This window comes from Notamacropus eugenii, chromosome 2 (genome assembly GCF_028372415.1).
Source record: "Notamacropus eugenii isolate mMacEug1 chromosome 2, mMacEug1.pri_v2, whole genome shotgun sequence".
NCBI lineage: Eukaryota > Metazoa > Chordata > Mammalia > Diprotodontia > Macropodidae > Notamacropus > Notamacropus eugenii.
Genome location: NC_092873.1, coordinates 35,046,216 through 35,063,047, shown reverse-complemented (window position 1 = coordinate 35,063,047; position 16,832 = coordinate 35,046,216). Strand labels below are relative to the sequence as shown.

At 41.9% G+C, this 16,832-nt stretch overlaps 1 protein-coding gene across 1 annotated transcript; it reads right to left on the bottom strand.

Moving 5' to 3' along the window:
• Positions 1-534: 534 nt before the first annotated feature.
• On the bottom strand, positions 535-16,347 carry LOC140524887 (galectin-5-like). The gene is made up of 6 exons (XM_072639747.1): positions 14,469-16,347; positions 9,027-9,137; positions 3,430-3,471; positions 2,875-2,963; positions 2,312-2,474; positions 535-1,255 (listed from the first exon to the last, which is right to left on the bottom strand). Exons 1-6 carry the CDS (start codon positions 14,529-14,531, stop codon positions 1,106-1,108), a joined length of 618 nt encoding a protein of 205 aa, XP_072495848.1. The 5' UTR covers positions 14,532-16,347; the 3' UTR covers positions 535-1,105.
• Positions 16,348-16,832: the final 485 nt, after the last annotated feature.

The window sequence follows — 16,832 nt, the reverse complement described above, 5'->3', positions numbered from 1 at the left end:
TGTATCCCTTGGCATCATGGGATCATCTATTTAGAGTGAGAAGGAGGCTTAAAGTTCATCGGGTGCAAATGCCTCACGTTGGAGAGGAGAATTTTGAGAGTCAAGGGCCAAAGATGACACAGGCACAATGAGCACTTGAACAGAAGTCCTCCAACTGAAGGGCTAGTGCATGATCTACAATGCAGATGCAGCTGCTACATCTGGAAGCAGAAGGGAGATGAAAGACTGTGAATCTGTGAAAGGGGAACATGAGGAGCGGGAGAAAGAAGGGTGGGAAGAGGAAGAGTAGGCTTTTCTTTGGGGTATGGTTGGGAAATGGGATTCATCTCTCAATGGACACTATCACCTATTATTTTGTAAAAGCGGGGTTTCTTTTCTGTTATGATGCCAACACCAAGGATAGAGGCTGGAAAGAAATGGACTGGGTTCTCAGCTACGCTGTTTCTTCAGGAGTCGGCTTGGCTTCCGTTGGATTCTACCTTTACCAATAAATGACTTTGCACTTAGGAAAAGAATCAAAAGTCTGTGTGGTAGTTTTTATTAACGCTGGTTGGAAATGAATGAAAGTTAATGAAAGTTTGAAAAGCAAGATATATAGATATGGATATATATAAAATTAGTCCATCTATCTAACAATTAATGAGCATTTATTAAGCACCTACTACATACTGGGTAATGTGCTCTTGTCTACTTGAATAAGAGCAACATTCAACCAAGAAACAAGCACTATTAAGCACCTAATACATACTAAGCATTGTGCTAGGCATTGGAGAAACAAAGAGGAATGTAGCTGTCCCTGTCCTCGTAGAACGGCCATTCTAGTTGAATGAGAGCAACCCTGAAAATCAATCAAAAAGCATTTATCAAGCACCTGCTACATATCAAGTCCCTCACTAAGCCTTTGGAGAAAAATAAAGATATGTCTCTGATCCACTTTCCCCTAGAACAAGGGGTGCACTTTTATTGCAACTCCTTGTTAAGCATCCAGTAGGGAACATGTCAGGGTAGTGTGCCCTGATCCTTATGGTTCATGGGCATGAGCCTGGGAGAGTGAAGGGTAGTGGGGAAAACAGATTTGAACTGGGACGAGTGGTTGGAAGATGCTTCATTCGATCTTGACGTAAGTCAGATGGATGTCTCCAGCCACCTCCAGCACATTGATACTTGGAAGGTTCTTCACTCGGTGGTTGTAATCGAACAGGTGCTTCCCATTGACAAACGCCTTCAAGCAGACTGCGTCACAGAGGAGCCACACCTGGAACACAAGGAGACAAGCCATTCAAGCCACGCTGAACAGGGGTCAGAAAGACAGATTGAAAGGGTGTATTTTCACTTTTCTGATCTTCAGTCTCCTACTCTGTCAAATGGGATAATACTTTTGGAAAAGAGGAGTTGGGAAATGAACTTGTGATTTCACTGATGAAAGGAACTCCCTGTGGAAACTTGTACCAGGGCAGTTCTGCTATAAACAGCCAGGGAGACTTGTCAGGGACACCAGTGTGAGGCTGAATGACTACCCCAGGGCTTCCCAGCAGGACTTGAACCCAGCTCTTCCTGGCCCTGAGGCTGGCTCAATATCCACTGTGGACACTCCTCCTCTCCAGATAATAATACCTAACATGTAAACGTGGGTGAAGTACCTACATACATTCTCTCACCTGAGTATCCTCAACACCCTATGAGAGGGCTACACAGGCATTATATCAGTTCCTTTTTATAGAGAATGTCCCTAAAGGTCTTAGACATCTCATGATTTACCTGTGGTCACAAAACTAGTAAATGTCAGGCATGGGATTTGCACATAGCTCTAACTGGTTCTGGTTACACAGCTCATCCCCCTTGGCCACAATGGCTCTCTTTAGTAATGTTTTCAAGAGCTACCTCCCACAACTGTGAGTAGGGGGGCACACTTAACTTTAAAGCACTTTAGCACCAATTAGAGACCACCGATTATAAGATTTGTGTTGCTGGAGGGGAGTTCAAACTGATGAAATCCCTGAACATTACAGTACTGAAGTCATGTTACAGTCATTCTAGATAAAAATTAGATCATTTCTCAGTATTGGCTGCACAGACCAGTGCTAGAGGCTCCCCTGTGTCTGACCTTGCCAATGAAATCATGCCTTTCACACAGGCCTGGGAGGGAATTTTCCTCATGCCTGAAAGGCTCTCTACAGGGAAGGACTTGAAACTGAAGACCCCCTGCCTTACTGAATGCCTTTCCATTGTACTATCTAGTGATAGGACTGCAGTTCAAGGCTCATATCCTCTCCTATCCCATCCAAGCACCCTCCCCCTTTTCATGCCTTACCTGGAAGGTCTGGCCTCTAATGAAGGGCATGTCACTGAGCAGAGAACGCTCCTCGGGTCCCCATGTGCCATTGCTCTGATTGGTCCGGATTACGACATTGTCTTGAAATCTTGGGTTCAAGTGCAGGGCAATATCATTCCCACATCTCAGATTGATTACAAACCTGGAGGGCAGAGAAAGTAAGACATTGTCCTTCTAGAAATGGAGATCAGCAGCTTCTCTGCAACTTTCTGTGTTAGAGGGAGGTCTGGGAAGCTGAGTGGTGCAGGGAATCATCCAAGGTTACACAGCTCGTATGAAGAGAAGAAGAAATTGAACTTATGTCTTCCCGAGACCAAAGCCAGTATTCTGTCTACTGTATCATGCTGTCCCAGGTTTAGTTGGCATTTAATATTTGTTGAATTAATTTTGCTGAATAACTCAGAACGACTAGAGAACATATTCCCTTTGTTATGCCACTGGAAAACCAACACTGCAGTTCCCTTTTGCCTAAGATTTATGAAGGGGGTGGGACCTTTATAACTCTGTGAACTCAGGACAGTGACTCTATGCCTGTGAGTTACCAGTAAGCAGAAGGCAGGACAGAGCCATTCACAATCATGGATTTGCCTGGGCTGAGTCCTCCAGGAATCGAGACATAGAAAGGTAAAATCTGCAAGAAAAAAAAAGTACCAACTGTTAAGCAATGGGAAGGAAATACCTGGTGCCTGAGAAAAAAGTTTGAAAATATGCAACCCAGGCTATCAGCAGGGGGTGGGAAAGAGTTCAGTGAGTTTCAGAAATTCAAGCCAAAAAGACAACTGGAACAATGGAAAACTAGCGGGAAATAGTTACATGGCGGCTCCAGGAAGGACTTTAGGCCTAGGAAAATGTGATCAGGAGGTTGCTGCTCTCCCCCTCCTCAGACCCCACACCTTAATCCCCATTGTGGGAATCCTCTGTACCATATCCAAGTGTGGACCTGTGCTTGACTTTCTGAGTTTTTACCCCTTTTACATAAGAGATTTTACCTTACACACACACACACACACACACACACACACACACACACACACAGACATACAGACAGACACACACACACACATACACGCACTTCTTTATACCTAGAAATGACTTACATATTTCTGTTCTGAGGGCGGTACAGTTGGAAAACAAGGTGCCTGTTGAAGAGAACAGAGAATGTGATATGAGTCAGAGGACCTAGGTTTAAATCCCAATATTGAGAATAGGTTAAGTGACCTTTGGCAAATTGCTTCTTCTCCCTAGGCATCAGGGTCATCATCTGTAAAATGACTTGTCTAAGGTCACACAGGTAATCCCTAGAGGTGGGACATGACTCATTGACTAAGGCCCCCTTATACAAATGAGTGACTTCCTTACTGTAACAGACCTGTCTGACGCACTATTCCTCCTGATCAAGTTGACATGCATAATGTTACTGTACTTTTAAGTCAGAATAGAATCTAGGTGGTACAGTGGATAAAGTGCCAGATCTGGAGTCAAGAAAGGGAAATCCTCCTCAGTTCAAATCCATCCTCAAACACTTACTAGTGGGGTTACCTGAGGCAAGTCACTTAGCCCTGTTTGTCTCAGTCTCATTATCTGTATAATGAGTTGCAGGAGGAAATGGCAAACCACTCCAATACTCCTGCCAAGATAACCCCCAATGGCCTCATGAAGAGTCAGACCCAGCTAAATAAGAACAACTGAATCTTGGCAGAGACAGTATAACTATTATACTTAGAGACTGCTAACTAGTATAGTGAACAGACTCTAGACTGTTAACATGGTTGGAGAAAGACTATTTGAGAAAAGGGTCTAAGAGAGCTTCTGTTCTGAAATACTGAATTTAACTCATCCTGAGAAGAAGATTCTTGATGAGAATTTTTGAGAATCTTTGGCATCCTATGAGACCTGAATGGTCAGCAGTTAGAGTGGACAGTTCGAAATAATCTCCTGGCTATGATCCTTCTCACTTTAATATGTTGTTGAGATCATTAAATAGATATTTTTATGCTACATTGTTAATAAGTTGTGTGGACAATAACACTGAAGTTTATTGAAGCCTTTAAGACTAGGGAGTTTGAGGGGGTGGAGTTAAGATGGTTGAATAGAAAGATGCATATACACTAGTGCTTCCCCCACAGCCCACAAAATACCTGTTAGAAATGGCTTTCAACAAATTCTAGAGCAGCAGAAGCCACAGAGCAACAGAGGGAAAGAGGTTTTCAGTCACAGGTACCCTGGAAGGCCCAAAGGAAAGGTGTATCTCACAGGACCCAGAGCAGAGCCGAGCCCAGCCCTGGCCACATGGCACTGGGAGGAACAGGACCTGAACAGACCTCTAGAGCACAATTCCCAACAGGGAGGGTCCCAGATCCCTCAACCCACAAGAGACAAAGAAAGCTCCAAAGGTCAGTGTGGAAGAGCTTTTCCAGCTGGGTGAGAGGGGAACAGGGTTCCCCCAGCAGGAGGCAGGCGACTACAGTGATTGCAGAAGCAATCTGGGTCCAGTGTCCAGCCAGTTCAGCTTAAAGCCTCTTATGGAATTCAGCAGCTGAATTAAACCTTGGTCCTGAGCGGTGGCACCGTCACCACCCAAAGCTCCTGGGGGAGTGGAGCAACTGATTTGAATCTCAGCCTTGGACATAGTACTGGGAAGAGGAGGAACACCTCAATCCTCCTCTTGAGAAAGGATTCAGAAGTCAAGTTACTGCCTGGGGAAATGCCCAAAAAAGAGAAAAAAAAAGACCACAGAAGGTTACTTTCTTGGTGAACAGGTGCCCCCTTTCATCCTTTCTGATGAGGAAGAACAAGGTGTACTGTCAGAGGAAGTCAAAGCCTCTGCCTCTAGTACCTCCAAAATGAATATGAAATGAGCTCAGGCCATAGAAGAGCTTGAAAAGGAGGTCAGCAGCCTGCTAAAGAAGAGTCCAAAAAATGCTGAGAAAAACGACACCTTTAAAAGTAGGCTAATTCAATTTGAAAAAGATGTCCAAAATGCCAATGAAGAGCAGGAAGCTTTAAAAAGTGGAATTAGCCAAATGGAAAAGAAGGTTCAAAAGCTGACTTAAGAAAATAATTCTTGAAAAGAGAGGATTGAGTTCAGGGAAGCTAATGATTATGAGATAAACCAAGAAGTTAGAAAACAAAACCACAAGTTTGAAAAAATAGAAGATAATGTGAAACATCTCATAGGAATAACTCTAGTCCTGGAAAATAGATCCAGGAGAGACATTTGAAAAATTATGGGACTACGTGAAAGCCATGATCAAAAGAACCCAGGCATTATTGTCCATGAAATTATCAGGGAAAACTGCCCTGATATTCTGGAAGCAGAGAGCAACATAAATATTGAATAAATCTACAGATCACCTCTTGAAAGAGACTTGAAAACAGAAACGCCTACGAATGTTGTGGCCACATTTCAGAGTTCCCAGGTCAAGAAGAAAATATGGCAAGCAGCTAGAAAGAAACAATTCAAGTGTTGTGAAAATACAATCAGTATGACACAGGATCTGGAAGCTTGTACATTAAGGGACTGAAGGGCTTGGAATAGGAATAGGATATTCCAGAAGTCAAAGGAACTGGGATTAAAACCAAGAATCACCTACCCAGTAAAACTGAGTATAATATGTCAAAGGACTAAATGGTCATTCAATGATATAGGGGACTTTCAAGCATTCATAATGAAAAGACCAGAGCTGAAAAGAAAATTTGACTTTCAAACACAAGAATCAAGAGAAAACTGAAAAGGTAAAGAGGAAAGAGAAGCCATAAAAGACTTTCTAAAGCTGAACTGCTTATATTCCTACATGGAAAGATAATATTTGTAACTCTTGAGACTTTTCTCAGTATTTGAGTAGGTGGAGCGATTATACACACATACTCACACACACACACACACACACACACAACTACAGGTTGAATTGAATCAGAAGGGAAGATATCCATAAAATATAAATGAAATAAAAATTACGGGATGAGGGAGAAAAATACTGGGAGGAGAAAGGGAGAAATGGAATGGGGCACGTTATAACTCATAAAACAGATAAGAAAAATCTTGTTCAATGTAGGAGAAAAGGGAGAAGGTGATAGGGAAAAATGAAGCTTACTCTCTTCACATATGACTTAAGGAGGGAATCACATGCTCACTCAATTTGCTATGAAAATCTACCAGGCTTAGAGGCCTGTGTGGGCTACCCGAGTCTTTCTTACCTCACCTCCGAGGTCTTCGGCTGGCCACGCCGGATGCACATATGAGAGAAAGGACGTTCCAGAGTCCAACAAGGGTTGAGCTTTATTTCAGGGTCTAGTTACAAGTGCAGGGGAGTCTTCCTTAGGAGGAAGAGGGGGAGATTTCCTAAGGAGGCTAGGATCTTAAGGGATTGGAAGTAGAAGTACAAGCGGGGAGAGAGGGGGAGGGGAGAGAGAAGAGAAGAAGCGGAGCCTACTGTCCTCTTGGCTCCTTTCGTGCTAAGAGAGCTTTCAGGCTTCCTCAATCCTACTTAACCTTCAGCCGCACAGTTTGCATCTCAATACCGTGCTGTTAGGTAACTAGGTGTGCTCCAATCCGGGACAATCTCGAGGGCGGGGAGATCTCTCTCCCATCACGTTTCTCACGGGAAGAGGCGGAATTACTCGAGATAGCTCGGTTCACCTTTATTCCCTGCCGTTTCCTGGGAGGGTCTCGTGAGAGCTCTAAGATTTAGAAGCTCCCACCTTTACCCGCCCAAGACTGTCCACATGGAATTGAGCTTCCAATCCCAACAAAAATCCATCTTACATTACAGGAATATAGGGGAGGAGGGGACAAGTGAGGTGGGAGTGATGATAGAATGGAGGACAAATGGGAGAAGGGTGTAACTAAAAGTTAACACTTTTGGGAAGGGACAAGGTCAAATGAGAGAATAATGAAAAGTGGGGGAGAGGTTAGGATAGAGGGCAGCGTAGTTAGTATTACATAACATGAATATTACAGAAGTCTTTTGCAAAGTGACACATATATTGCTTGTATTGAATTGCTTTCCTTCTCATTGGGGATGAGTAAGGAGGGAAGAAGGGAGAGAAGTTGGAATTCAAAGTATTAGGAATGAATGTTGAGAATCATTATAGAATATAACTGGGAAACAAGAAACACAGGAAATGGGGTATAGAAATTTATCCTGCCCTATAAGAAAAGAGAGAAGATGAGGATAAGGGAAGTGTGAGGTGTGATAGAAGGGAGGGTACACTGAGGGAAGGGGTAATCAGAATGCAAAGTACTATGGGGTGAGGGGAGGGGAGAGATGGGGAAAAAATTGGAACTCAAAATTTTGTGGAAATGAATGTTGAAATCTTAAAATAAATAATCACAATAAAATTAAAAAAAAACTGTTTGTAAAAAAAGGGAGTTTGAAAAGGGAGTTTAATATTTGGAGACTGCCTGAAAGTTTATGGGAAAAATATTAATTCAATTTACTCAATAAATCAGGGTGGAAATTCAAGTTTAATTCACTAATGAGGAATTTCTATTCATTTAAGAGGAAATGTCAGGCTATAAGACTCAGGATTGCGTTAGAAAGTAGAATGAAAATTGATAAAATAATGAGTCAAATGGCAGGCTTAGGGGAATGGGTTCTGTGTCAGACACCACACAGGCTATTGAGCCCCCACACTGATTGCCCATAGGGTAATCATTTCTAAAATCCTGCTCTGCAAGCGTTGTTGATTCTATCTTTATATTACTCTGATAGGTCCCATAGTCTCCACTTACCCCGCATTCAGACTCTTCTAATCCATCATTCTCCTTACATTCAGCCTCTCCCCTTTCCAGCCCATTCTCCACAGATCTACCAAAATAATTTTCCTAAGACATAGGTCTCAGTCTGGGACTATCATGCTCAAGAATCAGTAGTGGTTCCCTATGACTTCTAGGATTAAATGGCAATTCCTTAGCCTATAGTTTATAACCCCATACAGTCTGACTTTAAGATAACTTTTCAACCTTTTTTCTTATCAGTCCTCTCTGGAGTGGAGCATCTCTATTCCCTTGCCCCCAGTCATGTGGACTGTGTGCCTAGAATGTGTGCTCTCCTCACTTCTTGCTTGTAGAAGCCATAGCTTCCTTACAAGTTCCATTCAGATGCCATTTTTTTTATAGGCAGCATTTCCAGTTCCTAGAACTTTCTGCCTTTCTAAATTCTTTTGTATTCACTTGTCTGTGAAGATGTTGTATCCCTAAGTAGAAGTTCTTTGAAGGCTGAGAATGTTTTGGTTTTGCCTTTGTATCCAAAGTACCCGGGATGGTGTCTTATATCCAGTAGGTGATTAATGCTTGTAAAACTGAATTGGTTTAGAGATAAACTGCATTGGAAAAATCCTGTCTGAAGCAAGTATCAGAAAGGAAACCCTCTGTGTGATCTCCAGGTCTGGATTCATGACATGTTGTGTCAACCTGCCCTCCTTTGAGTAGAACTATTTGTTAAGTGAAATGAGCCTATGAAAATATCTGGTTTATGAAAGCTCCATCAAGGAAACTATCAGTTGTTTGCTATGGAGCCAATCGGTGGAGCTAGAATAATAGACATTGGTAGGGAACTCTCTCTGGCCTGATCGTAGCCCTAAACTCAGCACTGAAAGCCATAGAGCAGTGACCACCGGTGGTAAGTCGTATTACCCAAAGGACTCTTAGCTTGGATAAGGAAAAGAGATGATGGAGGAGCCTTGTCCTGACCTGGATGCTGACGCAGGATAGGGACACTATGCCATTGATCATAATGGTGTCCACAGATTTCAAAGGGACCCGGTGATTATAGTGGACAAAATGGTTCCCATTCACAGTCACCTGCCAAGAGAAAGAAGCTGCATTAGCAAGAAAACCAGTGGCATGTTGGGAGACACCGTGATGAGTCCTTGAGGTTGGATCTTCATCCACGCAAGACTACACTTATCATTGCTCTAGGACCTAGGAACAGCTCAGAACTGCAGATGTATTACTGAAAGGAGAGGGATGATTGAGCCTCCATCATCCCTTCCAATAGATAGCATCCATGACACGAATGAATCCAAATGGTGAGTAACCCAAAGATTGTCTCCATTCACATAGCAGATACTTTATGTTCCTGCCATCTTCTTGACTTCACTCTGCTAATGATGCTTACATTTTCATCTCTCTACCACCCCATTTCCATCTCCCTTGCAGCCCTGGAACCATAATCAAATCAGTGCTGCCAGTGGAAACGTAAATGTGTGTCCGATGATTCATTTTACCATCCCTGTTTTATTTTCCAAAAGAAATCCCTCCCTAGCCATCACCATTTATATGTATGTACACTTGAGCGTGTGTATATATAAAATGTATCTATTTATGCATATGTATGTGTATGTACGTCTAAGTTATAGTTATATAAATATAAATTTTATATATGATACTGCATATGAAATGCAGTAGATATTATATAATAATCTAATATAATTATATTATGTATCATATATAATAGATGATAGTAAATATAAAAATGTCTATAATATATAAATATTTACATGAACATAAAATTTGTATTTATATAATATTTATATACAACTTTTCTACATTATCTATAATTTTATATATTTTTTCTACCTTTCTTAAAATATATGAGTCTTGTGGTCAGGGAATATCTTGTTTTCGTATTTGTAAACAAGTGTGGCATGTAGTAAATATTTAATAAATAATATTCCCTTTTATTTTCTTAACTCTTGCCTTATTTCTTAATACACATATATATCATCACACCCATATGTGTTATATGTAATTGATAGCTTTTGTTTTTACGTCACATTCATTTCCCAACCTATCTTACTATCTGCTTTTTAGAAAGCAATCCCTTATAATAAAAGGTAGAAAAGAAGGGATAAAAGTCTTCCTTGTTTATATTTTTTAAAAAACCTAAGGCTATACACAGCGTTGCACACCCAGAGTCTCCCACCTCTGCAAAGGAACAGAGTAAAGGGAAGAGAAAACACCTCCTCATAGCTCTTCATTGCAGCCAGGTTTGGTGATTTTCATTTCCCAGCATTCAGAATGGATTGTTTGGTTCTTAATCTTCCTATTTACATATTGTAGTCTTTCTATATATTGCTTTCCTGGTTCTGCTTGCCTTTTTCTGCATCCATTCCTGTAAGTCTTCTCATGCTTCTCTGCATTCAACATCCATATCATAGAATTCCATTGTATTCAATCCCAAAAATATTCCATTACACACTTACACCACAATAATATTTGGTTTTTTCATTTATTCATATATTTTCCTAAATATTTACAGTAGACTCCTCTTACTAATACTATCTGCTGTAGGCTGATTTGAAAATGCGACTGTGCTCCTTTCATGTATAGCAGGTGACAGAGGGGAAACCAGGTGAAGGAAATTTAGACTCAGACTCTGGACTTGATCTTTGCCTCACTTTCCTCATCTGTAAAATGGGGATAAGAGCAACAACTACCTCCCAAGTTTTTAGTGAGCATCAAAAGAAGTAATTTAAAAGTATGTACCACAGTCCTGGCACATAGTAGGCACTTCATAATTACCTCTTTTCTTCTTTCCTCTGAGAGAAATAGGTGATAGTGGAGGTAGAGCACTGGCCCTTGGGTCAGAAAGACCTGTGTTCAAATCTGGCCTCAGATAATCACTAGGTGTATGATCCTGAGCATGTCCCATAACTTCTGTCTTCTTCACTTTCCTCAACTGTAAAATGGGAATAATAATGGCACCTCTAATGCAGGGTTATTGTGAAAAGTAAAAGAGATAACATTTGTGGAGTGCCTAACACAGAAAGCAACTTAATGGAAGGAGATGAGGAAGAAGGGAAAAGAGGAAGATTATGGTGAATGACTTCAATTTTTTTTGTAAAATAAGAAGAAATGTTCTCAGCTAAGAGATTCAGAGAAGGGGGGGCCAGGGGAGGTTATAGGGATGGACAACGGAGGCATCCTTGAACTCCTGCGAGGTAACCAACTCTTGCCATAAATCCTGGAAAATTTCAGTCAGCTTTTGTATGAGGAATGGTCCCCCTACTTTGTAAATCTCAGCTGGAATAGAATCAACCCCAGGTGTTTTGCCACATGAAAGGAGCCTAATGGCCCTCCAAACCTCTTCTTCAGTTTGAAGTTCAGGTAAGGAGGGATTGACTTCAACCTGAGGTAAATGGTCAGTGTCCTCAGTAATGATTAATGATGGTCTGTTGGGAATACTATGGAAGTGTTCAGCCCATCTCTCTAGGATCACGTCGTTATCAGTAGTCAATGTGGCTCCATCAGCACTGAGTAGTTGTGATTCACTTAGGGTTTTGGTCCATAAATGGCCTTCAGGGAATCATAAAAGCACCTTCGATTGTTACTATCAACAGAAAACTGACTTTCATCTGCCTTTTTACTGAGCCAGGAATCTTACATCTCTCTAAACTTTGCTTGTACTTTACCTTTGATGGAATTAAATGCTGCCTTCTTAGAGGTGGATGAACTATCCTAGTGGTAAATCCTGTGGAGTTCTTGTTTTTCATTTAGCAGCTTCTGAATTTCTCCAACATTTTCATCAAACCAGTCTTGGTGTTTGTGAGCGTTCTGAGCCAGAGGAGCAAATGCAGTGCTGTACCAAACTGCTGAAAGCTGCCCATTCCTTTCCTGCTGCACTGTTGACAACTGTGTGTTGGCTCAACTTTCCCTCCAAGTTAGCAACAAATTGTTCACAACTCAGACAGGAGCTCTAATTTGTTGACACTATTTCTTCTGGTAGTCATTTTGCCTTGGCAGTGGCACTTTTGGCAAATGTGAATATTTGTCTTGGAAAGGATAAATCTATCATCAGTCCAGCACTCTGTATCACACATTGGCTTCATCACTCTCACATCTTGTTTGTGTCTTCTTTTTCCAATCACATAATCTATGTTTTCTGCGAGGCTGCCTCCACGAAGTTTTCTTGGGGTTAGGTAAATGGAAAACAGTGTTGGTGATGAGGTCATGTGATGCACAAGTCTTGGGCAGTAAATGACTATTGCTGCTGCTGTTTTCAACTCCATTCCTCACTAGGATTTCATGTCAAATCTAGTATTCTGAACCTATTAAGGTCACCCAGAATTATAAGCTTGTCCTCTTTTGGCACATTGATGATAAAAATCTGTAGGTCTTCATAAAATTCTTCTTAGACCTTCAGGGTTCATCATGACACTGATAATGATGTCATGACATTTTCCTGCAAGTGGCAATTGCATTGTCATGAGCCTCCTTTTGGCAAGCATACCAGCTTGCTGACTAGATTAGTTTTGGTTGCAAAACCCATGCCAGGTCACAGAGCTCCCCTTCACTGCCACCACTCCATAAAAACGTGTATCCAGCTCTTACTTTAGTAAACTCACCTTCATGTGCCAATCTTTTTTCACTCAGATCTTCTATTAGGATGCAATACCTGTTGAGTTCTCTTGCAACAAGAGCAGTTTGTCTTTCACATCTGCTGGATTATGTGTTGTCTGTAATTGTGTGCACTGAGTAGAATCATCTTTGCAGATGTTTTTGTACATTTCTGTCCATTTTTTTTGTGTTTCAACTGCATATTGGGATTCTTCATCTGCCACAGTAGTCGGGCCAGTGTTGGGTAAGCAGACCATTTTTAGAACACTTTTTATACCCCCTTCCCCACACCAGGAGGTGAGCAGTGCAATTCTTAAGAGGCTCCTCAGATATCCAGGGAGTTGCCAAATCCCACTGCTGCTTCCCGTGAGAAATGCCTCTTTCCCGGGTTGTGACTATAGCTCCCAGTGTATCTGCAACTGGTGCTTCATCACTTGCCTGTCACCACAGAACTTTAAGGTATAGCAGTAAGTTGGTATGGATGATGTCCTTTGATTTGTACATAAATTGGTAAAATGTGTGCCGTCAAAATAGCAATTGCTTCACCATTCTGCCACTCTATTAGTAAATAGTAATTGTTTCTCCTTTATCCAGGAACTGTGAGGGTCTTCCCCTCCCAATTTGATTTTGTTTGGTTAAAGAGGTCACCCCTTGGATAACTTACAGCAGACTATTCATTGAATGGGTGTATCTCACTCAAAGTGAGAATGTGATACGACCTTAGCCTGAAAAGGCCTAGGTTTCACCTTGCACCCTGGGCCATCTCAGTCATTCTGATGAATATCAGACCACTGGACCCAGGTGTCTCAGGAGGAGAAAGGGAGGCTGGTGACTTTGCACAGCCCTCCACTGAAAACAAAGGCAACTGCAAGTCATGTCATCATCTGAATGTCATGGTCATCTAACAGGGTGAAGGACATACAACAACAATGAATTCAATTTAAGTGAGGCAGAGTTGCCGAAAATTGTCAGTCTCACTCTCTCCTCCAGAGCAATCATAGTCCAGTGACAGGACAGAATCAAGACAACTGGTGATGGCTCAGGATGCAGAGGATGACCTTGGCATCTTTGGTATCTAACCAAGCTCTAAGTGCTCCACATTGCCTGCTCCTGCTGCTTTCATTGCCATTGAAACAAATTGAAACAACTCCATTCTACCAGGGGAAGTCTTCACATGCTTGGGGTAGATACCCCCTAACTCATCAATGGGTTTGAGCTCCTTTGGTTACTCTCAACCTGGTTTAGCTCGTCTGCCCATATGGTTTACCTGGGTATGGCCTGGGTGTAGGCTGTGTTCAGGGAGGATCAGTAGCTTTAGTTTTAAGGCTGCTGAGCCCTTTTCAGGGCTGCTTTCCACCATTGCTGTCCACCTCTTCCCCTTAGCTCTCACCTGTGACTCCAAGAACCTGCAGCATGTGCAGTGGCCACACCCTGATATACCTAATACTACAGTTGTGAGCTGAACAGAGCAGAGAGTTCTGAGGAACCATCACTTCCTTATTCTTCAAAAGCTTTACCTCTTTTAAATATAGTCCAAGATTATATCCAATTTTCTGGCTTCCATATCACATTGTTGAGCTTTCAAGTTAAACTTTCAAGCCACTAAGAGCCCCAGATCTTTCTCAGACAAACTGCCACCTAACCATGCCTTTCCCATTTTGTACTTCCAAAATTCATTTTTTGGGGGGTGGAGAAGGGCCCAGATACTCTGACTTGTAGCCCCAAGATCTTTCCTCGCTACTTCACCCTATTATTTCTGTAAGGGAAACTAATTTGAAAGGGTGTGTTACTTACATTGAAGCCTGTACTCTGGACGTGAAAATGAATTTCAAAAGGTGCCCCTCTCTGGAAAGGCATGGGCCTTATCCTCTCCTCTTTCCACCAGGTACCATTCCTCTTTGTGTTGCACTCCACGTAGCCACCATCTAGAAACCGAGGGTTGAAATGGAAGGGAATGTCATTTCCACTGCTTCCATGACGAAAATCCACATGGAACCTAGTCCAGGAGTCAAGAAAAGAAGACAAGTTAGTGAATGCTGAGGATTCTCCTTAGCCTTAGGGTCTTTCCTTTCCCTGTCATTTTCTTCTTACTTTCCTTCTTTCTTTGTGACACTTTTTCCCCTTATATTTTCTTCGCATTCAGTGCCTACACTTGGAAGTGTGTGTCTTGTTCTCTCTAAGCTATCTTAAGCCATATCCAAACATAAAGGGAGACAGAGACAGAGAGATACACAGAGAAAGAGATTCCTTAAATCCTCAGTGATTTCTCCCCTAGACGAGGGCTGTGGTGACTGAACTGGAAGCAAGTTTGGTATTTTGGGGTATTGCTATTCCCAAGGCTCTTGGACATAGAACCCTGGGCTGTTTCTTTCAGGGGAGATGGTGGTCAAGGTGGTAGTGGTAGTTTGACTCCCTATTTCTCCCTCATTTCTTAAATAAAACTTGATGAACCAAAGAGGCAGTTGGGTGGCCCAGTGGATGGAACGTTGAACATGGAACCAGAATGATCTGAGTTTAAATTTGGTCTCAGACACTTACTAGCTGCGTGACCTTGGGCAAGTCACTTAACCCTGTTTGCCTCAGTTTCCTTCTCTGTAAAATGAGTTGGAGAAAGAAAGTAACTAAGGCCAGATTGGAACTGAGGAAAATGAAACTTTCTGTCTGAAGGCCCTGCACTCTATCCAATGCACCACCTAGTTGCCTAAACTTTCTCCTCGGATCATATATAGAGAGCTAGGAGAGACATGACAGATTATCTCTTTTTATAGAGGAAGAAATTGGAGGCACAACAAAAGGAAATGCCTTGTTCAAGGACATACAGTTAAGTAGTCAGGCTGGGATTTCAACACATGTCTTCTGACTCTGGGCACTGAAACCCAGCAGTCTTTCCTCAGGCCTCCTTCACAGTCCCCCTAGAGGGGGTCATATCACCAGGCTTCGGTAAATGTTGGGTGGGAGGGTTGATTTGATGACACAGAAATAGTTTTTCTTTCCACTATTGGAAGTTGGTAGACTTCTGGATTCCTGTGCTTAATATGCATAGGTAGCTAGCCCAGGGCCAACAGCTCAGTAAATTAGATTGCTAAGTACAGTCAAGATTTTATTTATTTACCACCAACTATGTGCAGAGTACAGAACTAGATGCTGGCAGGGATACAAAATTTAGTTCATATATGGCCCTTTCCCTCATGCATTTTACAGTAGACTAATAATAACACTAAATTCCCAAATTTTATTTTGCATGAGGCAGGAGTCAGTTGAAGTTTGACTAGAGAAAATGCTATTTCTTTTCATTTCCATCCAGTTTTTGGCTCATCACAGACTGGATTCTATGCCTGGAATGGATGCTTCTTAATGTACTTTTCAGAATCTTCATTTTCTCATTTCAAGTATCAACAGAGATACCCCTGCACCAGACAGTCTTTCTGAACCTGTCCTCCATACCAGGATATCAGGATTCTTTCCCCCCTCCCATATTCTTTGAGTGGTCATAAAGCCTGCCTCAGAGCCAGAAAGTCAGGTCCTGTTTTTAACACTCATTGGTGCAACTGTCATGCATAATCTTGGAGTTTTCTTAAGCCAAAGCCTGACTGGCTGACTGTGCTTCCAGTTGCTAACCAGTATCCTGATCTGCAGAGAGTAAAACAAATATTTCTGAATATGGCCAATTTGTGTTGCTTGTCTCCATGTATTTTTTTTTTTAACAAGAGTGTTGTTTTAATTATGATTTTTCTAGTGGATGGGGGGCAGGGAGGAAGAAGTAGGAGGAAGAGAAAATAAAGGCTGATTTTAAAAAATAATGTTTTAAGGCAAGCCAGCTAGAAGGCAAATGCAAACAGTACTGTTCATAAGAGTCAAAAAGGACTGTCCCAGTGACAGTGATCTTGTGTCCATCCTGGAGTCCTCCTTGAATTGGTTCAACAAACGGCAAAGTCTGCAGAGAGGAAGAGAGATATAGATGAGTTCTAGAACAACAAAGCCAAAAACAATTCCAACTCCAGCCCCCTCAGTCAACAGCAAGGGAAACCTGGAGCAATGCCAAAAAGACAAAGGGGCTGTCCTGCATTTTATCATTTTCCACCAGCTTTATCCAAAGGAAAGTCAAGGAGGAGGAGATTCTCTTCTCGATTCTTGGGTCTGTAGTTTTCTCCTTTGAAT